The sequence below is a fragment of the Hermetia illucens genome, chromosome 6, assembly GCF_905115235.1.
Source record: "Hermetia illucens chromosome 6, iHerIll2.2.curated.20191125, whole genome shotgun sequence".
NCBI classification, from domain to species: Eukaryota; Metazoa; Arthropoda; class Insecta; order Diptera; family Stratiomyidae; genus Hermetia; species Hermetia illucens.
In genome coordinates this window covers 18924599-18950764 of record NC_051854.1, presented here as the reverse complement: position 1 = coordinate 18950764, position 26166 = coordinate 18924599, and the positions used below count along the sequence as shown (strand labels likewise).

Here is a 26166-nt window from a genome sequence, read left to right as displayed (position 1 = left end):
AAAAAAAAAGGACTCCAAGTCCCCGGAGATCTGGAATGAATCAAGCACGTTACTAATTAATACTTCAATTTCTTTATTCAAGGAACTTACTATACCGACTTACACGGATCTACGATCCAAGTAATACTCCCCGTGAGAAGTTACGTGGCAGGCGTATTTATGATCTTATTGTGATGACTTAGCGTCTGCGTTTTCTTGAATTGTGGAATGTTGCAAATAATTTCTCACGTCTGCGAGTATTTTGTCGCATTTCTTGGCGTCATACTGTTCCATGCCAGACGTTACCTGATATATAACTAGTGCGTGTCGATAGGGCCTTCACGGTCAATTTCGTCGCTCTTTTTAAGTTTTTGGGAATAACTCCGTCACTCCTAATTTCATTGTTGGCTCAATGTGTACTTTCTTCTTAATTGCATATATCGGTATTAGCAAAACCACTTGTCTTCTTCCTAAGTGCATATACTGCAAGATTCCGGTCCAAGTTAAGGAGCATCACAATTATGGTACTAACGACTAGCAGAGATTTCGAGTATAGGCTAGAAGGATGTTTTCTCTGCACCTAAGGGTGACATAGTAACATGAGTATCAAGGTGGATTCGGGCATGTGACCGGGAGGCATCATTTTTTTTATCCTAATAATAAAGCTTAAAAATTTACAGATTTTGCAATAAGCAAACAGAAAATTCACTCTCTCCTCATCATCCTGTATACACAGGGAGAAAGAGAAAGCACGGTCCTTGAATTGCATACAGGCTATTTGCGCATTCAAGTAATCATCCAGCACTGAAAAAAACAATTTGCAGAGACTCTAAACGACCCGGCAGAATACTAATGCGCACTTCATCGCCATCAAAAGTGCCTTTAGCTCTATCGCGGATGAAGTTATTGGCCACGTTTCGCAAGGGCGTCACATGGCCTGCATTAGTTAGGGAAGCAAATTAGAGAAGAAATTATATATAAAGCTAGGCACGAGTCCTTTGATTGCCCGGGCAAAACCGTCAACGATCGACGTTTCATCCACATTAATGAGCAGCTGAAGAGGCAGAAACATGAGACTACTCCTTGAGGTCTGCAGTTTCCGCAAAACTGCTACATCTACTCATTCGTATCCATGAAAAGCTCTGCATGAAGCAAAAATATGTCTTCAGGAAGGTACGCTAATCTCCTCGCTTGAAACCTCTGTAAACTCAGTAAAATCACTGATAGTTGTGCCCAAGAAGAAATATCTGACCATTCTCGAGGCCGCATTGACCTGTGGAAACTTTAAACCTTACTGCTCTCAAATCTGCAATAACTTCAACCCCGCCCAGGTTTCTTCCAGTTTTATCATTCCTCTGTTGACTCGACTTAATTATCAAGTGATTCACTTTCCAGCTATCTTGGTTGTAACTTTGATTGTTCAATATCTCTTTCCTTCTCTCCCTCTAGTGTACCACGGGGTCCCATTCTGTATTCAACGCTATTTTTATTTCTCTTCAATGACCTTTTAAACTGAAGCTTCCTTAATGGATTATATGTTCTACAGTCGAACTTGAAAACTCTGGTTCTACAAATGAATTGGAACTCTGAAGGTCCATTTAAAACCTCGCGTAACTATCCATGATAAACTTTCTTTCGACAGACACTGCCTTAAGGTCAGCAACCGTGCCCGATTGTAGCAATCGTATATGCGTACGTCTTCTGACTTTGATTCTTTCTAACCCTCACCCAAGTGCGTGTGAGTGTTTCAGGTGAGGGAGCACTCAGACCCTAGTGGTCCATTGTACTCGATTTCCCCGTCTAACGAAATATCCCGGATTCGTCTATATATCGCAGGATTTCCGTTAGTCGATGTCATGCTACCCGCTGTAGTTGTAGCACACCAGCACCCAAAATGTGACATCTGATGTTTCCATAAGCGGGGCACTTACATAGAAAATGTTCCGTGGAGTCCGCTTCCTCATTCCAAGATGGACACATATCATCTTAGAAATTACGTTCTGAACATATGCCCAGCTAGTGAATTATGGCCTATCAGAATGCCCACAACACTTCTGCAAATTTTCCTGCTTTTTGACACGATAAACCTCGCAGTATGTTTATTTGGTTCTTACAAGAGTGTTTAGAAACATTAAGGCTCAGCCACCTGTCATTATGGCAAAGTTGTTCCTAGCATTTGCGGACGATCTAGTCGTAATAATTTCCGGCAAATTAGCGGACACAGTATGTGACCGCTTGAATGCCACTCTGAATGAAATCCATAGTTGGTGTCTCCGCAATGGACTCACGGTGAACGCTAGGAAGACTGAACTAGTTATGTTCACTAGGAACTTGAGGTGGGGCAGTTATACGCTATCCAACTTAGCAGAAATCTAGCTGGCACAAACAGTCAAGTATTTAGGAGTACATTTCGACTCCAAGTTAACATGAAAGCACCATGTCCAGGAACAATATCAGAAATCCTGTAGGTTGCTTTGGTGCTGTAGGAATGCGATAAGTAAGACCTGGGGACTTTCACCAAAACGGATACATTGGATGTATACATACATAACAAAACTCATTTTGATGTATGCATGTATCGCATTGTGCCCGAGATTGAACTTTGCTAACAACAGGAAGCTGCTAACGCAGATTCAGAGACTTAGTTGCCTAAGTATTAATGAATCAACAAGTACTACGCCGACTGCGTCACTTGAAGCTATCCTAAATCAACCCCCCATTCACTTGGAGGTGAAACGGAAAGCAACCAACGACGCATATAGACTCGATACCATTGGAGCCTGGAAAGGAGGTCAATCATACAACCATGCGTCTATCTGAAAATTCCTTAAAAAATCCGGTAGCTCTGATGCCGGCCGATCATATGGTTTCCAGCTTTGTCTTTGAAGAGACATAGACTGTCGTAATCACCAGAAAACAGAAGAATGGTCAATAAATGGCATGAGTCTTTTCAGATTACAGACTTAATATTCTTCACCGAAGGGTCAGTCACGGGGAGCGGATCCGGCACAGGGGTGTTCTCGGAGATATATGCCATTTCATTGGCAGCAGAAGAATGTCTGCGTCAAAAATGGAGGAGTCGTACCATTTGAATCCGTTCCGACAATTGGGCAACATGATCACCACTAAACAGCAACGACATATCAAAGCCAGTTGGTGAATGCACAATGGTGGGGTTAGAACCAGCTTTTGGAATCCTGCCATTCAGTGCTCTACTCTGAAGGGTGCAATTGGAAGGACTCGTGCAGCCGAGCAGAGAAATTTGAACTCTTTCCGGCAGGCGAAAATCATTGTGAAAGAATCTGAGGTCGCCAGAGCGGCCCTTTTGTTGTCGCTTAAGAAGTGGGTTGTCCGGGTAGCTGAGTGGTTAGAGTACAAGGCTATGGTACGGAAGGTCGCGGCTCAAATCTTACTGGTGGCAATGGGATTTATATCGTGATTTGACGTCGGATAACAGTCGACTCAACTGTGAATGAGTACCTAAGTCAAATCAGAGTAATAATCCCGGGCGAGCGCAATGGCGACCGCATTGCCTCCTACATTGTACTATAGTGTACCATTACGGTTTTGAATGAAGTGTTCTAACACACTTCAAGGCCCTGATCCAATATGGATTGTTGCGCCAACGATTATTATTTCAGAGTTATCACGATCTCGGCAGATGCCGGATTTTACCTAATGCTAGCACTAAGCGCCAAGCAACTAGTCTCAGACGATCCTACCTACTTAAAAACTAAAGTGGCGCTGGTGGTAGTGGTCAGAGGTAGGTCAATGGGGAAATCCGTCGAATACTCCCCGCAATATTGAACACGTATGCCGAATTGTGTACTTCTGCATGATTTGAACCAGACTGTGTGAAAGTCCCGGGACATAAAGGGAAGCTGTGAGGGATTTAGGTACAATACTTGTAGCTGACAATATTATGGGAACTACAACCACCCGCTCGAGACGCCAAATTTCTTTGATTTCCCGAGCCAATGGTTCATAGTTCAGCTTCATCTCCACGTATTTGTTGCTATTATGGGGGATAGCAACATCAATAATATACGCGGAGCGGCCCGTCTTGTCAACTAACAGTACGTCAGGCTTGTTACCTGCAGATAATTCAGAACTTACCGGTCCCAATACATGCAGTAAACAGAACTGTCAAGTACTGCTTGCGGCTCATATCGATAAACCGGACATGTTCCCGAGATCATAACCTAACCGATGGATAACCTTACATACAGCATTACGCCCGATGATGTATTGCACCGGTGCCATAACAGTACAACCAGAAATGAGATGGTCCAACGTCTCTAACGCCGAACCACACATTCTGCACCCGTTCTTTCATGATAAGCTTTTTTTTTAGTTCGAGTGGTGACCACGCCATCCTGAATGGCACACATGAACCTCTCCGCCTTAGCAAAGAGCTCCTCAGCACACAGCCATCTGTTCGACAAATTCAAATCGACAAATGGCTGCCAAAAACAATTCACGTGTTTACCGTGCATTTCCTTCGACTTTTCCATTCATCGATTCGCTCTTGGTGACCCCACTCATAGGATTGAAAGATCGATCCTTCAAGTTAAGTGGAGTCAGCCCACAGTCTGCCTTACAGACAGCCGCATGCAACCGACTCGCCTTCTCTTTGCTGTAAAAATAAGCGCGCAGAAAGTCGACTTGGCGATGATGTTGCGCCGGTACGTCAACCACGCCCCTACCTCCTATGTGACGAAGCAGATTCATCCGCTCCACGGCACAGTTTGGAATTTGGACATTGTTGTCCGTATCTGCCGCTGGACGTTTTCCAGGTCGGTCTTCTTCCACGGCAATATTCCGAATGCATCAGCCAGTGAAGGGATAGCGAATACATTCAATGCGCTTATTTTATTCTTTTTCTCTTCTCCAAGAGATGCGATTTCAGCACCAGCTTCGCACGTCGCAGGAATTCGGACAGCAGAGCATCCTTCAGATCACCAACTCGAGCCTGAGCTCCTTGCAGAATTTCTAGGTACTTGTAAAAATCTGTCTTGGTCATAACTTCGATGTGGAGGTCACCAATGCTATGTCCGGCATGCGGCTCGTGATGAGCTTTGCGGATGGCTTGGATTCGACACTTGTCTAATCCAAACTCAGCAAACTTCTAAGATGGTCGTCAATACCAGCATACACCTTGACGTCATCTAAGTACATCAAGTGTATCAGTTCGCACTTAACACGTAGGCCATACTTTATTGCAAAACCATGCCCTCTAGCTTCATTCAGTAGCCATGAAAGGTGGTTCAGTGCCATACAAAATCAAAGGGGACTCAACGAAACCCCTGGAAGATGCCCCTCCGTATATGGATGGGCTCTGAGGTATGCCACCCTTCCATGACTGTCGCCAAAAACTTTATTAGTTTCGCATCAATGCGATACAGATGTAGGATATTATTATCAAGTGGGACATAAAAACCCTAGAAGCGCTTTTAACGAGACACTGCTCCTTAAACTTTCGGCTATGTGTAACCGATGTGAAGAGGAGGAAGAGACGGCCCTGCACTTTTTATGCAGCTGCTCGGTCTTGTCAGATCTCAGACCAAGACCCTTGGTAAGGTTTTCTTCAATGAAGAATCTGCACCTTCTCTGCCTTTGGAGAATATTCTCAAATTCGCTAAAGCCTGCGAACGCCGTAGACGGGAAGCCATTAAATAGTCGATTTGCGGGGATAGTACAATGAGCCTAACAATGGGCAATGCGGCTCCCTGCAGTAAACTAAACTAATGAACTCCAATCAAAAGTCAATCACTTTATAAATATCTGCAATAGATTAGCGTACCCCATTAATATCAGGAAATCCAGGACCATCAAAATTGACAAACGTTAAAGGGAAAGTTTAACATTATGATTGTAGATCAGCTAGGAGGATTTACCAGTCGTATCAAATTGTTTGGCAGAATCATAGCAATCTTAACAAACGCTTCAGCTGCACATTGTCTGATATTAAAAGTGGGCTTCACCCAACTAAACTTTAATCCATTTGATAATGCCATGCTTATAATATTATCTTCAATAAAAATAAATTAGAAATTTGGGCAATTCTGCCACAAATCACCCTGTTCACTGCATTGGGAGTTTATAATGGCAATAACCCAGTCGCACTTTTTATTATAGTTTATAATAAAATTACACATGCATGCGATTGCAAATGCGTATTCGATAACACCAATCAACCGATAACTATCTTTTTCAATAATGATGGCACGTGTGCATGCCTTTTATTTTATTTCTATTGAATTTTCCTTATAGCAGGTTATGCTTTGGTAATTTAATCGTAGTATTCTAAGTATCGCATTTCTTCTATAATATAATATATGTTGCAACAATGAATCCATAATATAATCACAATTATCTCCAAATTATTCCCCCAGTTTCTGCAAATTGTTTAGTGTATTTTTCAGCCAATTTTACCCGAATTCAAAAATTTTTCAGTATCTCTTACACCTTTTCCGCAAAAATATGGAGATAATCTGCAATAACAGAGGAAAATAACACACTACTCATCTCTTTAACCTCATCGTATCTGAATTGTTATCAATTACTTACACCAATTACACTAATACCACATCGTTCAACCATACCATCTTGATTATCTTTAACTTAAACCCACAATACTTGAATTTATCTGCATACATTCTGGTACGTACATAGTCAAGTGATTTTGATTTTTACTTTCAACAAATTGCGCAAACTTTTTAACTCTTACATGACTTTAGAAGAATTTATAATTTTCAATTAATCACATTACGGATAAATTTTTGGTGAAAGCATTTTCGGTGCGAATCTGATTTCGTTGCTGACAAAAACAAAACGCATTACTCAGCAAATTTGTTTATATCCATGAGAATGGATCTATTGGCCGATTTTATCCAAGGGGCTGGCACCCGAACGCTTGTAACGTAACGAGAAAATCTTCGTAACGAGTGTAATTATTCTCATGAAAGTTATGCATGGATATATTCACTTATGTGACCCTTATCGAAACTCATTAAATAGATAATTGTGCAAAAGCTCCTATGATTTTGCGCTGGGTAGAAAATGATTTTTTTTTTCGGTTATCTCCAGCAGGAGATTATCTGAATATATTTAATCGATACTTATCGGTTATTTCAGCAGAATGTGATAGTAAAGTATTAAATTCGGGTATTTACCAAAGGTTCATAAACACATTAGCAGGAAAAGGTCAGTGACGGAAAGTTAGTGCTTGACTTTTTCGATAATTTCAATTTCTATGGATAAATATGCACGTATCTAAGATATATATTTATATCTCTTCAAAAATAAAGCTGAATCATGGTACGTAATCTACCCATTTAATGATAACAATTTGCGTAAGCAAACGTCCTACTGCCCTTTTGTCTTGTATCTCATCCACTGTAGAGACCATTAAACAAGAATAGTGTCAGCAAAAAGATATTCTTGTAAACTGCGAGACAAGTACATTAAGTTGGGAGACATACGCTGCCTTTTATGTTTTTTGGTACATCAATTTAATTTAGTGAAAAAAAAAAGTTTGTCTGCTTCGTATCTGTTTTTTGCAAAATTATTGTTACTTAAATAGTTAACATAGATATTCTCCCTATAAGGTGATGCCCAATTCAAAGGTCGTGAGGAATACCAGATTTATGCTTCTCAAAGTCTCAGGACCTAATAGTAACAACCTATGAAAACTATTTTTACTGTACGTGCACCCTGTCTACTGTCTTTAACATTTTGTGAGAAAATGGTAAAAAATAATAAAATCTTCTTTCTTGTAAAAAGATATCTAAATTATGTCTTTTATTGGCAGTCCAGATCGAAAATTGAGAAACAAATCGTTACCTTGACCAGCATTGGTTAATTTTCTATCCTAATAGCGATTAGGATACCGTGGTACCGTGGATTAGTACCCACGATGGAGCATAAAACCTGGAAAACGCCTGTTGAACCAACACCAACAGCTCTACTACCAAGCCCTACCTCCACCTCCACGTGGTGATCGCTGGGAGTTCTCCCTTAATGAAACACTGCAAACGGAGAAGGATGAAAACGAGTCTCCCGCGCCTAAAATCATCATCATCAACGGCGCAACAACCGGTATCCGGTCTAGGCCTGCCTTAGTAAGGAACTCCAGACATCCCGGTTTTGCGCCGAGGTCCACCAATTCGATATCCCTAAAAGCTGTCTGGCGTCCTGGCCCACGCCATCGCTCCATCTTAGGCAGGGTCTGCCTCGTCTTCTTTTCCTACCATAGATATTGCCCTTATAGACTTTCCGGGTGGGATCATCTTCATCCATACGGATTAAGTGACCCGCCCACCGTAACCTATTGAGCCGGATTTTATCCACAACCGTACGGTCATGGTATCGCTCGTAGATTTCGTCATTGTGTAGGCCACGGAATCGTCCATCCTCATGTAGGGGGCCAAAAATTCTTCGGAGGATTCTTCTCTCGAACGCGGCCAAGAGTTCGCAATTTTTCTTGCTAAGAACCCAAGTTTCCGAGGAATACATGAGGACTGGCAAGATCATAGTCTTGTACAGTAAGAGCTTTGACCCTATGGTGAGACGTTTCGAGCGGAACAGTCTTTGTAAGCTGAAGTAGGCTCTGTTGGCTGACAACAACCGTGCGCGGATTTCCTCATCGTAGTTGTTATCGGTTGTGATTTTCGACCCTAGATAGGAGAAATTGTCAACGGTCTCAAAGTTGTATTCCCCTATCCTTATTCTTGTTCGTGCTTGTGTTTGACCAGTGCGGTTTGATGTTGTTGGTTGATTCGTCTTCGGTGCTGACGTTGCCACCATGTATTTTGTCTTGCCTTCATTGATGTGCAGCCCAAGATCTCGCGCCGCCTGCTCGATCTGGATGAAGGCAGTTTGAACGTCTCGGGTGGTTCTTCCCATGATGTCGATATCGTCAGCATAGGCCAGTAGTTGGGTGGACTTGAAGAGGATCGTACCTCTTGCATTCACCTCAGCATCACGGATCACCTTCTCGAGGGCCAGGTTAAAGAGGACGCATGATAGCGCATCCCCTTGTCGTAGACCGTTGTTGATGTCGAATGGTCTTGAGAGTGATCCTGCTGCTTTTATCTGGCCTCGCACATTGGTCAGGGTCAGCCTAGTCAGTCTTATTAATTTCGTCGGGATACCGAATTCTCTCATGGCAGTGTACAGTTTTACCCTGGCTATGCTATCATAGGCGGCTTTAAAGTCGATGAACAGATGGTGCAACTGTTGTCCATATTCCAACAGTTTTTCCATCGCCTGCCGCAGAGAGAAAATCTGATCTGTTGCTGATTTGCCTGGAGTGAAGCCTCTTTGGTATGGGCCAATGATGTTCTGGGCGTATGGGGCTATCCGGCCTAGCAAGATAGTGGAGAATATCTTATAGATGGTACTCAGCAACGTGATACCTCTATAATTGCTGCACTGTGTGATATCTCCCTTTTTATGTATGAGACAGATTATGCCTCGCTGCCAATCGTCAGGCATTGATTCGCTGTCCCATACCTTGAGCACAAGTTGATGAACCACTTGGTGTAACTGGTCGCCTCCATATTTAACCAATTCGGCTGTAATTCCATCGGCTCCTGGCGACTTATGATTTTTTAGCCGATGAATTGCACGGACTGTTTCTCCTAAACTTGGTGGTGGCAGTATTTGTCCGTCGTCTTCAGTTGGCGGGACCTCCAACTCGCCGATGTTCTGGTTGTTCAGTAGTTCATCAAAGTACTCAACCCATCGCTCTAATATGCCCATTCTGTCGGAAATCAGATTTCCCTCTTTGTCTCGGCAGGATGAGCATCGAGGTGTATAAGGCTTCATCCTGCTGACTTGTTGGTAAAACTTCCGCGCCTGGTGCGGTTGCTCCCTGTACTTTTCTAGTTCACAGACTTGTTGGTTCTCCCAGGCTTCCTTTTTCCGTCTGTGAAGTCGCTTCTCCGCTCGACGGAGTTCGTGATAAGTCTCTGCGCGTGCCCGCGTTCTTTGAGAATGCAACATTACTCGGTATGCGGCATTCTTCCGTTCCGTTGCTAGCTTACATTCATCGTCAAACCAGCCGTTCCGACTCCTTTTGCGGCTGGGGCCAAGTATATTTGTGGCCGTATCCATGATAACGTTCTTCAGGTGGTTGTGAAGATCATTAGTTGATGCTTCATCTCCAGGTCCTCTATTGACTGCGGTTATTGCGGCATCCATTTCCCTCTTATAGGTGTCGCGGAGGGTTGTGTTGTGGATGGCTTCAGTGTTCACTCTCACCTGATTGTCAGAGGGGATTCTAGGTGGTATTGTTATTCGAGCTCGGAGCACCATGCCAACGAGATAGTGATCCGAGTCTATATTGGCCCCCCTATATGTTCTGACATTCATCAAGGCTGAGAGGTGGCGGCGTTCGATCAACACGTGGTCAATTTGGTTGAAAGTGGTCCCGTCTGGAGAGGCCCACGTATGTTTATGGACCGCTTTCCGCGCAAACCAGGTACTTCCAACAACCATTTCGTGTGACCCTGCTAATTGAATAGTCCGCAGTCCGTTATCATTTGTTTTTTCGTGTAAGCTATGGGAGCCAACGTATCGCCTGAATACGGGCTCCTTCCCTACTTGGCTGTTGAAATCCCCAAGTATGATTTTGATATCATATCTGGGACAGGCTTCGAGGGCTCTTTCTACTGCCTCGTAGAAGGTATCCTTCTCCGACTCTGCAGTCTCCTCTGTAGGGGCGTGAACGTTTATGAGACTTATATTTCTAAACTTGCCTCGCAAGCGCAGAGTGCATAGCCGTTCGCTTATACTTTCAAAGCCGATAACAGCAGGTTTCATTTTTTGGCTGACTAAGAAACCTACTCCGAGCACATGGTTTACTGGATGGCCGCTATAATATATGGTGTAGTGGCTCTTCTCCAGGAAACCGGTCCCTGTCCATCGCATCTCTTGCAACGCTGTTACATCAGCCCTATATTGGGACAGGGTATCGGCTAGCTGCTTATCAGCTTCATCTCTGTACAGGGAGCGCACGTTCCATGAGAAAATGCGCAAATCGTTGTTCCTTTGTCGTTGCCGGGTCCGTCGTTTTAATATCCGTCCTATCCGAGGCTCCTGTTGTGGCTTCGTAACGGTTGTTTTCCGTGTAGGGTTGTCAGCCCTACCCAACCCCCAACCTGGAGGACCAGTTGGTACAATTTGTCCCGTTTTTAGGCGCGGGAGACTCGCCTTCATCCTTCTCCGTCTGCAGCTTTTCGTTAAGAAAGAGCTCCCAGCGGTCACCACGTGGAGGTGGAGATAGGGTTTGGTAGTAGAGCTGTTGGTGTTGGTTCAGCAGGCATTTCCCAGGTTTTATGCTCCATCGTGGGTACCAATCCACGTTTCGCCCCGGGACCTATACTACCCTTTGACGCCTAAAAACGGGACAAAATGTACTTACTGGTCCTCCAGGTTGGGGTTTGGGTAGGGTTCACAATCCTAAACTGAAAACCAAAGTTACGAAGCCACAAAAGCAGTCTCGAACAGGATGGATTTCAAAATGACAAATCCGGCAACGACAACGGAATAACGATTTGCACATTTTCTCATGGAACGTGCGCTCCCTGTACAGAGCGAATGCTCCTGAGCAGCTAGCCGATGCCCTGTCCCAATATAAGGCTGATGTAACAGCATTGCAAGAGATGCGCTGGACAGGGACCGGTTTCCTGGAGAAGGGTCGCTACACCATACATTATAGCGACCATCCAGTAAACAATGTGCTCGGAGTAGGACTCATACTCAGTCAAAAAATGAAACCTGCTGTTATCGGCTTTGAAAATATAAGCGAAAGGCTATGCACTCTGCGATTGTGAGGCCAATTTTGAAATATAAGCCTCATAAACGTTCACGCCCCTACAGAGGAGACTGCAGAGTCGGAGAAGAATACCTTCAGCGAGGCAATTGAGCGGACCCTCGAAGCCTGCCCCAAAAATGATATCAAAATCATACTTGAAGATCTCAACAGTCAAGTAGGGAAGGAACCCGTATTCCAGCGATACGTCGTCTCCCATAGCATACACAGGGATACCAATGATAACGGACTGCGGATTATTCAGTTAGCAGTATCGCACGAAATGGTTGTTGGAAGTACCTGGTTTGCGCGGAAAGCGGTCCACAAACATACGTGAGCCTCTTTAGACGGGCTCACTTTCAATCAAATTGACCACGTCCTAATCGAATGCCAACGCCAACATATAGGGGGGCCAATATAGACTCGGATTACTACTTCGTTGGCATGGTGCTCCGGGCTCGAATTACGACACCACATACAATCCCCTCTCACAAACAGGTGAGAGTGAATACTGAAGCCATTCACAACACAGCCCTCCGCAATACATATAAAAGGGAAATGGATGCCGCAATAACCGCAGTCAACAGAGATCCTGGAGATGAAGCATCAACAAATGATCTTCACAACCACCTGAAGAACGTTATCATTGATACGGTCACAAACATACTTGGCCCCAGCCGCAAGAAAAGTCGGAACGGCTGATTTGACGATGAATGTAAGCTAGCAACGGAACGGATGAATGCTGCATACCGAGTAATGTTGTATTGTATAAGATATCACATAATGCAGCAATTATAGAGATATCACGTTGCTGAGTACCATATGTAAGATATTCTCCGCTATCTTCCTAGGCCGGGTTACCTCATACGCTCAGAACATCATTGGCCCATACCAAAGAGGCTTCACTCCAGGCGAATCAGCAACAGATCAGACTTTCTCTCTGCGACAAGCGATAGAAAAACTGTTGGAATATGGACAACAGTTGCACCATCTTTCCATCGACTTTAAAAACGCCTATGATAGCATAGCCATGAGAGAATTCGATATCCCATCGAAATTGAGAAGACTGACTAAGCTGATCCTGACCAACGTGTGAGGACAGATAAAAACAGCGGGACGATTCCGTAGCCTACATAACGACGAAATCTAATAGCGATACCACGACGGGTGGTTGTGGATTAAATCCGGCTCGACAGGTTGCGGTGGGCGTATGGAACAGGATGATCAAGCCCGAAAAGTATATAAGTGCAATATTTATGGTAGAAAAAGAAGACGAGTGAGACCCTGCCTCGGATGGAGCGATGGACCTCGGTGCAAAACCGGGGTGTCTGGAGTTCCTTATTAAGGCAGGCCTAGACCAGATACCGGTTGTTGCGCCGTTGATGATGATGTCTGGCAATATTAGCTTGCCATAGTTTTTTCAGTATAAATTTTTCCGTTAAGCCAGTGCCGGCTTCTGCCTAAGAAGAGACTATATCTTGGCCCTGCATTGGGTGGAGGTCTCTCTGCTTTGAAGCGGACACAGCGGCACTCTTCGGAAGTAATTTGTTTTGCTGGCTTCCGCATTCAGCCTTTGCCCTCACTGGAGCTTTCCTGTTCCTACATGAAACCTCCTCTTTGATTGCTCCGGATTTTGCTCACATTTTGTTTCAAGCCAATAAAAGTGACGTCAGCTTTTCCGCAATAGAAACAGGAATCGCCTTGGAGCGGATCTTCCTTTTCTCAATCTCTTTTAGCCTTTTTGACTCAGTCCAGCGATTACTTTTTTTTCGATTGGATGACGACTCCTTTGCTCAGAGGATGGGACGTTTGAACCCAGAGTAAAGTATCAAAATTGCGATAATTTGTCTTGTTTGCTTTTGTATTATAATTAATATATGAAAATATTTCACTATTATTCCATTTGTATGTAGATTATAATGTACATAAATTTAATATGTCGGATTGTTCACTTCAGTGTGATATTTGTCTGCTGTGCTGTCTTAGTAATTTCAGACGACATATAACTATACGAATAATAGTAGGATTCCCTTCAAACTTTCCAATATTACGGTCCTATATTTTGCTTTACGTGTTTTATAATCCTGGAACGAATTTAAATAGGCTCTCAAGTAAAATGTAAAAATACTGTAATGTACAATACTATTATCAACTTTATTGGAACAGCGATTATCATGAGGTGTATTTTGGGCCCTAGTTTTCTGTCCCCCTACAAATCCACGACCTCTCGTACTAACGAACACCTATCGTTTAATATCCCACGCAATTACATGTATTCTATCAAAAAAATGCACCCACTCTTCGCTCCCCTTTTTAATCTCTATGAAAAATTATACTTTTCACTATTCAGGTGGGATTTCATAGAAATAATATGTCCATTCAAAATTTCATCTAAGTACAACCGTTCACAAGCAAAGTACATATGAAAGACAGACGGTTACGTTCTGGTTCTACATAAGTACCCGTCATGGCGACCTAACTCCACGATCTTCTTAAGGCACAGATTGATTTTGTGACAATGACAATCAGAGCCCCGCAGTGAGAATCCCAACGGTACCAGACTTAGTAAAGGCAATTGAGTCCCAAAGGACTCTGTGCGCGATGAAGTTAACCCCCTAATGTTTTCTCCTTTAATCCACAATTTGTGGAATTTGAAGAAAACCCCCTAATATTTTCCCCTTTAATCCACGATTTGTAGTCCAGCTCTTTCAATTCCCTCAGGCACTCTCCATTAATGAAGGAAAAAGGCTAAATATTTTTGAAGCTATTTCTTTTTTGACACAATTAGTGTTGATATCTTACAACAGTAAACTCTATATGTGACGATGGCACCGGAAGATCTTGAGAAAAGCATCTTAGTACCATAAGCAAATAAGAACCGTCTGATTTGTTAAGTGAGGATGGGCCTTTGTTCTTTGGATAGAATCTTATTGCATCTAGCAAAATAGGTGATACTTTAAATATTTTGACAGTAGTGCATCCAGAACCATCTTTTGCCATCCTAAGTCATCAATAGGCACTGCAAAGTTGTAAAGCGCAGACAATGGGCAAACTTATCCTTATCAATGCGAACTTTGGAGAGCGAAATTCCAGTAACAGATCTCCTGGAAATCTTGTGATACGGAATCAGCTTGAGCTTTGAATTTTCCTGGAAAACTAGCCACTGAGAGAAGTCAAAACGTAAGCTTGGCCTAAGCTGTTCCAGACCTCACATGCCATTTGATCACTAGTGAAATTTTTATCGACGCTGAAAGATTTTAATGAGTATGTATTATTTTTAAACAAGGTTCCCCGATTTCCATAGCAATGCAAACCCCACTGATTTTGCTCACGTAGTAAGCAGCGTGTTCTCGTTAATACGCCTGGCATCACTTCTTTCCACCCAACTTCCTGTTTCCAATGTTTTGTTTTCAAATAAACCTTGTTAAAATCGGTTCAATGTCTGCCTTTCAATGCGTATGCTTTTGTTTTTGTTTTATGGATGGGGGTGGAAATCCGAGAAAGGTACCCCACTAAAACCACCCCCTGCTTTTTTCGGCTTTACCTTTCCCCGCGCAATCGTGGGGAGGATTCTTCACCCCTTCTTGTGCTTGCCACTTTACTAAGTTTCGCCTGAATCCTTTTGATTACGGAGTTCATCGTGCCCGACAAGTGCTGTGGGCTAATGCTCACTTTCAGAGAGTCTTCAAGCCTCCTCTTCTCTGAGCAAAATCGTGGACAATGGAACATGAGATGCTCCGGATCAGTACATTCAGGGCAAAAGGGAGAATCATCCAACCTGAATCGATGCAGACACTTCCTGTAACCAGCATATAATAAAAACAATAATCGTTGGCGCAACAATCCAATTGGATCAGGGCCTTGAAGTGTGTTAGGCACTTCATCCAAGATCGTAAAAGTACACTACCATAACACTGTAGGAGACAATGTGGTTAGCATTGTGCTTGCCTGAGATTATTACCCTGATTTGACTCAGGTCCTCATTCACAGCTGCGTCGACTAGTATCCGACGTCAAATCATGATGCAAATCCCACTGCCACTAGTGAGATTTAAACCGCGAAATTCTTCACGACCGCCTTGTGCTCTAACCACTCAGCTATCCGGATGACCACCATATCCTGACAGGAATTGTGTCGCCTGATATTGTTCTGATGGCGCTGCACACCCTTAGCGCCACTAAGCAGTAAGTCATATTTACCCTCCTCCGATTACTCTCACACGTTAGTGCTCCCGTCCAAACTGGTGCCGCGTATAATAGTGTGGAGCAAACAACTTTGGCCACAAGTAATCTGCGACTGTATCTTGGTCCTTCAATGTTGGGCATCATTTGCGCGAATGATACGCTGGTATTTACCACTTTCAAGTGTCCCTGCAAATTGATTTTAGCGTCAATCATCATCCCAGATATTTGATAACCAGCTTTGAGTCGTGTTTCTTTTCCTACGGTTAATCAAGACAACCACCGCCTTTTGTTCCGCAAGGTCAAGCTAAACCGACTCAGGGGGCTAATGGTTGTGTTAGCGTACACTTCAATATTTTCCACGGGTTATCGTTGCTTCCATAGATCCACTGAAGAGGACCCAACCCTGACCCCTGCAGTACTCCTGCTGTGACGATCTACTATTTAGGTCGTCCATTCCTATCGGGCACTTTGGTTCTTCCCGAGAGATTAGTTTCAAAAAGTTTAGTCAAATAACTAGGGACACCTGTTGTTGTATTGACTCTCAGCTGGCTGAATTGGACTCATTTTTGACATCTAGTGTAACCACGGCACAGCATTTATTACCGAGTCCGATCCATCTTCATGCCGCATGCTCTCATTATGCGTCTTATCATTTGCGCTACTTTTTCTGAAGCCGCACCACGGGGATTGTGGCCTCCCAACAGCACCTCTCTGAATGCATCCTCTTCAAATCTTTTCACGGGCGAGCCAGCTCCGCAGGCACGCACATGCCCGCATGGCCCACATTCGATCTGGAGGAAAATTGTCTGATGGTAGCTGTGAGTATAATGCTCACTGACAAACCAGACCATTCTTCTCGTCCATGTGATACAACATATGCGTATTTGACTATTGAGATCGACCGTGCCCCGCGGAAAGTAGAGAATCTACTATCGTCACGCTTTTTGCCCTGACGAATCCAACTATTTTTGCCATCACGAATCCAACTCCTGGAAACTCCGTCGCTATTTGAGTGGCTTGCTTCCATGAGCATATGACCTTTCCCCTGTCAGTCTGTCACCCGCATTTTTCTGAAAAACGGCTATATCGAATGAAATTGAAAGTTTTATGCGACTTGACTGCTGATGCAACATTAACCTGGCTACCGCAGTAAAAAGTTACAAAGACCCCATCAAATTTTTGCATGGGCTTTCGATATGTTTATACTTTCTTGTTTTTTTTTTTTGTAACTATAATACGTAATATACTCATTACACTGTCTCAAGTGTACTTCCTTGTATCACCTCGATCGACGTTTTTTCGCCCTTTCTACACTGATAATCTAGAATAGGCGAAGAAACAGGACGAACGGCATTGCGGTATTTTTTAGATTTGAGACGTTCATTGATTCGCCAATCACAAAGAACACCGCTTCTCCATTGGATGATAGCATTGACCCGAGACATTTAAATCGCTCAGTTCTAGGCAGGCCATTGTCGCTGACAATGATTGTGCCTGTTCAATGGGGATTCCAAAAAAAAAATTCAAAAAATTCAGTTTTGATCGGATTCAATCTGAGACCGTGTTGCATGAGGCGATCATTCCATTTTTAGACAAGTTGCTCCAGATCATTTTTGCTATTTGATGCTAGGAAAACATCATCTGCATAAAGCGCTGTATAGGGCGCTGGACGTTGGATGTCCCATGTGACGGTGCCCATAACAAGAGTAAAAAGGAGTGGTGGGAGGGGGCTATCTTGATGAACACCAACAGAGACGCGAAGCGGTTTTGACACACCCGCCACACTTCGAACTTTACATTTCGGATCGTGGCAGAGCCATTGAACTCAGCACATGAGTTCTTCTGGCACTAAGTGTTGTCGTAGAGCATACCAGATAAGTTTGTGTGACACACGGTCAAACGCTTTCTCTAGATCCAGAAATGTAATATAAAGAGGGCAATACTTCTCACGGTGTTCCTCCATGAGTAACCGCGCAGCATGTATTGCGTCAGTAATCCCACAGTTCATGACAAATCCGTCTTGATTCACGGTTATTTCAACGATTTCGCGACTACGGTTGTCAAGAATGCGTTCAAAAATCTTCATGGTATGGGAAAGTAACCGGATCGGACGGTAACTGCAGCATTCTGCTGGACTACCTTTCTTTTTCCATATTGGAACAGTGGCACTTTCTTGCCAGTCAGATGGTGTTCTACCTTCCTGAATAACCCAATTTAAAATTCACTGAGTCACAGCCTTGGATCCCAGCTCTTCCTTTTCCAGAGCTCAGATGAGATGTCATCAGGTCTTGTTGCTTTCCCCGGTTTCATTCATTTTATTACCTCCTCGACTTCAGTTGCGCTAATAGGTGGAACTGGTCCAAATGTTGGCAATGAATGTGGAAGTGGAGGGTGAAAAAATTGTTCAGTTGAAATCTGCTCGAAATATTCTCACCATCTATCATCGGTTGGTAAGCAGCATTCTTGTCATTAACGCAACAGAAATGTTCGTTATCCTTTGCTTCCCGGTTGGCATTCTTATAAATTTGCTAATTGGCCACTGTTTTACAGTCGTGAACCTTGTGGTAGAGGCGTTTTTTTCACAGACCTTCATTTCAGCATCCTCGTTCCAAAGCCAGGTATCTCGGTTGGTGTATCACTTACCCGGCTTGGTGACCCCGGGGGTTGCAAAGGCCGCTTTGTGGATGTTGTCTTTCATTTAATTCCACGATTCTTCTACATTCGTAATGGCTGGTAATCGGATAAGTGAGATAATTTCTTCTTTCTTCTCACGGAATCGCCACCGTTTAATGCGCGGCAGACCAGTGCGTTCCTCACTATTTTATCGGTGGTTTAATTCGCAGGACGGCAATCAACGACCAATGGGTGCATGAGGTTCTGTGGAATCATAGTCAGCGGCTTTGCAATCAGTGACAGTCGTAAAATGTCGACGTCTTATGAGAATATAGTCGATTTGCGTTTTACTGTTCCCACTATAAAATGTAGGAAGATGAGACAATCGTTTGATGAACCATGAATTCAGAAATACAAGGTCATGAGTGCCCTCAAAATCGACTATACGCTCGGCACCCCATTGCGTTCTCCAAACCCCTTTCCCTCATGACACCTGTTACTGTGTGCCTTTTCACCCACATGACCATTAAGGTCGCCGGCAATGATGATATAGTCATCAGCAGGCACGTTACAAGTATTTTTATCGAGAAGTTGCCAGAAGGCATCTTTTTCGACATCAGGTCGACCTGTCTGTGGTGCGTACGCGGTGAAGAAGTGAATAGTGCGACCAGCTGATATAATGAGGAGCTTCATCAGCCGATCATCACATCGTTCGACTTCTTTAATGGCATCACGGAAACCCTCTGAGATGGCAATGCCAACACCGTATTGAATGTGTGGGCTACTCGGACTACCTTACTTACGTCCTGACGCCGTCCCATTTCTCGACAGGACCGGGACCCGTCCTACTGCGTCGACTGAGGTTGAACCCATAGGATTTATCCAGTAATTAAATTCCGAAATAAATAGCAAAATACCAATCACTTCTCTATTCAAACATATAAAACTACATTAAAGCTCAACATAATTATTTGATGGCCTAAAATTTATATTATTCACTTTCGTAGCATGTGGTTAAAATCATATTCCGCAGTTGATTTACAACAGACCTCCTATCTCTATATGAAAATTACGGAAATCTTATCAATAGGTGCCGATATTTTATTGCTTTCATAAATACCCGCCATCCCATTAGAAGGTCCAATACGCGACTAACTAACCGAGTTCCGCATAGCACCTAGTTCCGAAACCAACAAAAAGTTCCTTATCACTACCTAATAGAGGCATAAATATAATATCACGTTTCTGAGAAAAAGATAATAATAACGATGAATAGATAAATATAATTTCAATAAATCTGAATGACAGATTAGACATCCAAAACTCAACGACGTCATTATTACGTGTTAGGCAGTATCTTTGGTGGATAGTGTCTCTACCAGTGCACCAGGGTGAATGCCAAGCACATGTCTTCGGCAGACAAGTTTTTCCTTTGCGATATGACCGTCAACAAATCATTTATCCACTTATTAAAAAGATTGTTAGATTTAGTTGTTGTTGATCGTCGATCGTGTAAGATGGGTTTTGCGTGAGGATGGAGCTGAAGCACCCAAACCGGTGCTGCGATGTTTTTACGCGTAGTTTTCTCGTAATTGCAATATTTTTCTTTAAACATAGAAAATAAATGAATGGTTTAAAAAAAAGTAATTAAATTACCTGGTTTTGTGGAGAGTTCGAAGGCTAGTATTGTTGCCGATCATATCGATAATTGACCCGAGCAACCCGGTCAGTGGAGCGGCAACATGCTTTTCAGATTCCTCAAGAAATATTTGAGAAATAATTTCAGTAGATAAATGTATCTTTTGTGGTTTAGACAGTGATAACTGTTTCCCCAATTGATTCAATGTGTAGTTGTACAATTCATTTAAAATTTGTGTGCCGGGTTGAATTTTGAAATGAAGAGTAGTGTCAGTGTCAAAGTTTAGAAGGTGGTCCTCGCTTGTTCGGCTGTAAAATAATTCAGTTGTTTGTTAAGTTGTGAACTTATTAACATTTCTGATTGAACTATTGATCGAACAGTATACGCACATCGTTATCGTATTTCAACAAAGTGATTGACCAATTGTTACTGCTTGATTTATAGACAGAATTTTTTGTTAGCATATCATTTCGAGCAATTACAGCAAAAACAGGTTCGAAATAGTAGTGAACAGGCTCGACTTTCGCCGTTTCAGAGTCTCATCGTCTCAGGCTTAATTTATTCAGATATAACATAGAATCATGTACTTTGAATCTTGTTCAACTGTAACCTCCGTCGTTTCGCAACCAATTTAGAATTTTTCCGACCTTGGCCTTTGATCGTTAATCCGTTGTAGTTTAGTACAACAACAATTTGTCTTATTACTTAATGTTTTTCTAGAAACAAAAAAGAAAACAACACAAGTATACAGAGTACACGGTATCTCACTCCTCTCAGGTGTAGATAACCAACCGCCTATATTCTCAGCCTCGATATCTGAAATTTTTCGTTCCGATTCATTCACTAGTAAACTCAGTTACGTGTGCTGTTCTTTATCGGATCGAATCACGATAGGCTCTCAGTTTCAGTTTCGCGAGTATCTTCTGCGATAAAAATTTAAACCACAATCACATTAATTACTTAGTATCGGAGTCAACCATGGTATAACGCAATAATGAATAAGTTGTGATAAGGATGGCTCCGAGAAGTGCTTTTTGTTCTCCCGAAGTGCTCGATGAGTCGGAAGTTTGATAAAATATTTCAGAATTTTTTTCGATATTGAATAAAGGTGCGAGAATTGTGCGTTGTTGTGCGAAAACCTAAGTGAATACTCAATAAACAAATAAGCTGGAAAAATCTATTCAAGTGATCGAAAGTGCGAATTTACTCAGTGGGTGGATGATAATTGTCTCGCAGAACTTCAGTTATACAAATTCAAATTTACAAACAACTGTCATTTATGAATATGTTCTCACTCTTAACTCTACACTTATAAAATAGTTTTTAACTGCAAACTATAAGGAAGATACATTATCTTCAATTAATTGCGGAATCATGTTTTAAGCACCCTCTCATCTACATTTTACACTTTTCGCATCTCATTATTACAACTCGAATCTTTTAGTTACTTTAGACAGTTTAACTGTCCTTGCCTTAGCCTTCAAATCGCACCTTACTTATCTTTCCTCTAATCAAACTAGTAAGAGAGTGATTACATATTCATTTAATTCAAACCAATCGTCGCAGATAGTGCGTTCGAAGTGCCGTTGAACTTAAAAAAAAAAGGCCGAAAATTCGCCGACACTGCACCATGTAATCAAGAAATTGTTGAGCAAAGTATCTTAATACCAAAAATATAGTGCATTAAAAAATATCTGGAACAAAATGTAAACATACCAAGTGATAACATACAAAAAAAAATTTATCTTATTTATCTAAATTCTATCGTGGATCATTGGAAAAAGGAAAGCAGCCATGGAGTCTTTCTTGTACACCATAATCTGGTACTATGGAATAATAGCAATTATTGTCTACGTGATCGTGTATATAATCGAAGTTAAGTTAGGTAAGCACATCATACTTATTTTTGAACTCAGACACCACCTGCTGTAACCTTTCTTGAAGGTTGAACTTGTTTTTGCGCTAATTAAGACTATCTGGGCATTTGATGAAATATCACTTAAAAGAGCTCCAAGCCTTCTTCTCACCGATATAATGAACGCCGTACTGTGCATTAAGTGTTATATTCGTTACAAGCACCTTTAGACGTACTCGCGTGTTTTTATCGCAACCAACATGAACTTGTTCCCAAGTAAGGAATTATCTTGTATTAGAAAATGTTTGTCTGGGATGCCTGAGATCTCTGTTTTCCTTCACTTTTCTTCATTCTGTTCACTTTCTCATGATGAGTTTTTTTCGGTTTATTATTTTTCGTGATGGTACTTGCACTCTTCCCAGAATTCAAGAAGCTATATTTTTGTGTAAATTTGGTATTGGATCTCACGAGGGTTCAAAAAAAATTCATCTAAATTTAGCATATACAGAACTTCTGTAGAATTTATGGGATGTTCTAGCGTAATCACTATCGCATTAATAACTTCCAAAACGGAACCACAATCGCCATAAGGACGTTATACTTGTAACATTCCTAAAGCACGACAGGCATTTACCAAAATCCTATATCAAAATGTGGAGCTCTAAATGAGATACCGCCATGAAAGTTGTTTTCGCCATACTTGCCAATATTGCAAATAGCTCCTGGAAATATTTACTCTACTGATTCATGCGAGATAATGTTATCTTCGTAGCAACTAGATAATTGCAAGGGGGCAAGCTCATGACGAAATTCCACTCTGCATTTTCTACTATTTATATAACTAAGATACCTAATAACCCCTTCTCCACCAGATTTTTTTTTGTTTTTTTTTTATGAGGCTAGTATTCCTTCCTGGACTTTGCTGTATGAGGTTATGACATTGTACAGGCCTGACACCCACTAACACCACCCAATTCTTATTCCCACGGAACTACTGTGAAGTACTTCTTTACGGGAAAGGCGTTTGTCCCACTTGCCAAAGCTGACCCACCCAATGTTTTAGGCTACAATAACCCTGTTCAAGGCATTGCTAAACAACCCACCCTCCTTCTCATCAGTCAACAGAACATACTCTGGTTCGGATTCTCGACAACATATTCAGGACGGTCTGGAGACTTTTTCAATTTGAAACAATTTAAATATTTTCTAATAATGCAATAGAACGAGTAACTTGAATGTCGAACATACGCAATCTGACGGAGCTCAAAATCCCCGTCACCATCGATTTTTCGGCAATTGCAGAGCGCAGAAGGACGACGCAATTCTTCTTAAGCTTCTTCTTCTTTTTCTTCAGCCTTTGTCCCGTTCACAAGCTGGGTCGGCTCATCGTGATCGGTTTCGCCATTTGGCTCTATCAAATGCTTGATCTCGAGGCTTTTAAATCCCCATCCAGTGTTTCAAGCCACCGTTGTTCCAGACGGTCTTTTGGTCATTTACAATCGACTTCGATGTTCAGACCAATCTTGTCAAGCAAATTCTCGTTAACACGAATTTCGTGACCATACCATCGAAGACGTCTCTCTCGTAATTTTTCCACGATCGATGCAACCCCATAACGATCAAAATGTGTCACGCCACTAGTCCAACACAACATCTTCGTCTCCATTACCGCAAGACACCGTTCATTGTCTTTTATAGTTGGCAAACACTCAGAACTATGGAGAGCGACAGGACGTTCATTGATACGTCGATCACGAAGGACACCAGTTATGGAACGCCACTTCATCCAGGTTGCGTTAATCCGTGAAGCAATTTCATGACGCAGTTCTCCATTGGCTGATAGCGTTAACCCGGGGTATTTAAATCGCTCAGTTCTGGGCAGATCACTGCCGCTGACAATGATTGTGCCTGCTTCATGGGTATCGGTCGTAAAAATTTAGTTTTATTCAGATTCAATCTGAGGCCGTGTTGCATGAGGCGATCATTCCATTTTTGGACAAGTTGCTCAAGATCATTTCTGCTAGGATGCTAGGAAAGATTATCTGCATAAAGCAGTGTGTAGGGCGCTGAACGTTGGAAATCCCGTCTGACGGTGTCCATAACTGGAACAAAGAGGAGTGGTGAGAGGGCGCTTCCTTGATGGACACCAATAGAGGACACGAGGCGGTCTTGATACACCCCCCACACTTCGAACTTTACTTTTCGGATCGTGGTAGAGCAATTGAACCTAGCGCACGAGCTCTTCTGGAACTAAGTGTTGTCGTAAAGAATACCAGTTCGTGTAACACACGGTCAAACGCTTCTTCTAGATCCAGAAATGGAATGTAAAGAGGGCGATACTTCTCACGGTGTTTCTCCATGAGTAACCGCGCAGCATGTACTGCGTCAGTAGTTCCGCCGTTTTTGATAAATCCGGCTTGATTCACGGTTATTTCAACGATTTCGCAAATACGGTTGTCAAGAATGCTTAACAGCTTAAAACCTCATGTAAGGGACCAAGGCCATTTATTTTCGGCCGATTTTCGTAAGGAAGTATCTCAAGCCGTTCACGATTTAGCGTACCCAGACATCTGGACAACGAATCTGTTGGTCACCGAACAATTTTCCAAGCCGTTCATAAACAAGGATATCAATTCTTTGACCAAACAATACAGTGAATTCTAGAAGTAGAAGGCTACGAAACAAGAAGCGACGGCATGTTCCGTCGGCCCAAAAAGCGTCCCAATAAATCCACTTCGATTTAATTGGCCCTGTGCAAGACTCGCACCGTTTCAAATATTACCTCGAAATCATCGATAGATTCACGCGGTGGCCTGAGGCGATACCAATGGAAAACATTTCCTCACAATCTTACGCTGAGGCTCTCTGTCCAGAATGCATTTTTCAAATGGTTTTTCGAAATTAGAAAGCAAGAAAATCGGTTGCCATCGGTCGAGTGGTTAACAAAATTAGGAGAATTAGATTTAATTAAAAACAATAATTAAAAGCACATTTTCACTAACAAAACTGCGACAGGTTATAATTTAATACCCCGTGTCCTCGACCCTATTCGGAGCTATCCCATCGTTGCTCTCATCTTTTGTGTATCTCTAGTGACTTTTTGGAAGTTACCCAAGGAGCTCGGCCTGGCATCGGCAAGCACCCTCGTGTATGTAATGATCAGTTTTGAGACAGTCTAGTGTTCACTAATCGGGATACTGATCGCAGTAAACACAACATAGCATTTCGATGTGTCTCTGGTGAAGCCTCTGCTGTTAATACAGAAGACGTTGACCAATTTTTAAAAAACTTCCAGCGGTTCTAATTAGACCTTAGGACATTTATAATGTGACGAAGCAGGTCTTCTCTTTAGAGCATTACCCAACAAAACGCTTGCTCTCAAACCGAATAAGTGTCACAGTGGAAAATTGTCCAAAGAAAGGTTAACAATTTTAATGTGCGCTAGTTTAATAAGAGAAAAAGAAAAGCCACTCGTGATTAGAAAAGCTGCACGTTCTATGGACATCAGACGGTTCCCAATAATTCGACATTTAATAAAAAGGCAACATAATTCCTCGAAATCGATAAAGAATTAGCCACTGAGTCCTCATCTATACTACCAGATCGACTGTTCCAGTAGCGAAATCTACTTTGATGAAGTGGATTCCGACACTGCACAGCCTGAGGAAGCATCAGAAGTGCTGTCAAAACAATTAAAAACAATTCCAATCTTAAAGTTTTTTTGTAAAAACGACTATATTGCCTTCGAGCGTTTAGAAAATTTGAGGGGACGTATTCAAACACTGTTCTTGGAAGACAAACAGAAAATGTTACGTCAATCCACAATTTCCGAGTTTTTTAAAAATGTAATGTCAAGAAAAATTGAAAAATTGAAAATTGAAATTGAAAAATTGAAAGCGAACACAGAAATATAAAATGCCCTGATTTGTAAGAGAATGGGAAATACCCTGGCCTTTTGGAATGGTAGTTTGCTAGAAAAAAAGCAAATTAGGAGTACCGAGAGGTACAGGCACATTACCTATTACCAATTATGTGGAGTACCGTAGTTGATGAACTAACAAATACTGGAATACAAGTC

At 42.3% G+C, this 26166-nt stretch overlaps 2 protein-coding genes across 10 annotated transcripts in view; one reads left to right on the top strand and one right to left on the bottom strand.

Moving 5' to 3' along the window:
• Positions 1-26166, top strand: part of LOC119659327 (mucin-16-like) — a 273395-nt gene that overhangs the window by 115952 nt on the left and 131277 nt on the right. Inside the window, exons 1-2 of one of the 7 annotated variants that reach the window (XM_038067366.1) lie at positions 20070-20182; positions 21800-22118. The exons of 2 other annotated variants lie outside the window; for them this stretch is intronic. In XM_038067366.1, the coding sequence (XP_037923294.1) occupies positions 22028-22118 (91 nt within the window). In that variant the 5' untranslated portion in view covers positions 20070-20182; positions 21800-22027. Of the gene's footprint in view, positions 1-20069; positions 20183-21014; positions 21444-21799; positions 22119-26166 lie in introns of those variants that run through there. 4 more of the 7 variants (XM_038067368.1, XM_038067367.1, XM_038067363.1 and 1 more) reach the window with 4 other exon arrangements.
• Positions 20058-22957, bottom strand: LOC119659332. Of its 3 annotated transcripts, none has more exons than XR_005250337.1 (3): positions 22134-22957; positions 20251-20541; positions 20058-20199 (listed from the first exon to the last, which is right to left on the bottom strand). XR_005250337.1 is itself a non-coding variant. In XM_038067375.1 (3 exons), exons 1-3 carry the CDS (start codon positions 22285-22287, stop codon positions 20166-20168), a joined length of 456 nt encoding a protein of 151 aa, XP_037923303.1. In that variant the 5' UTR covers positions 22288-22957; the 3' UTR covers positions 20058-20165. The 3 variants fall into 3 exon arrangements, 1 of the variants encoding a protein (XP_037923303.1); XR_005250338.1 differs by lacking the exon at positions 22134-22957 and adding an exon at positions 20623-20978; XM_038067375.1 differs by having other exon boundaries at positions 22157-22957.

Bases quoted from the DNA above. Each gene is read 5' to 3' on its own strand.
- LOC119659332 (XM_038067375.1), bottom strand. From the start codon at position 22,287: ATGCACAGTACGGCGTTCATTATATCGGTGAGAAGAAGGCTTGGAGCT. The intron at 20,542-22,156 runs GTGGTGTCTGAG...ATTATTTTACAG, and splicing joins TTCAAGAAAGGTTACAGCAG to CCGAACAAGCGAGGACCACC. The intron at 20,200-20,250 runs GTAATTTAATTA...CTATGTTTAAAG, and splicing joins CGAACTCTCCACAAAACCAG to AAAAATATTGCAATTACGAG.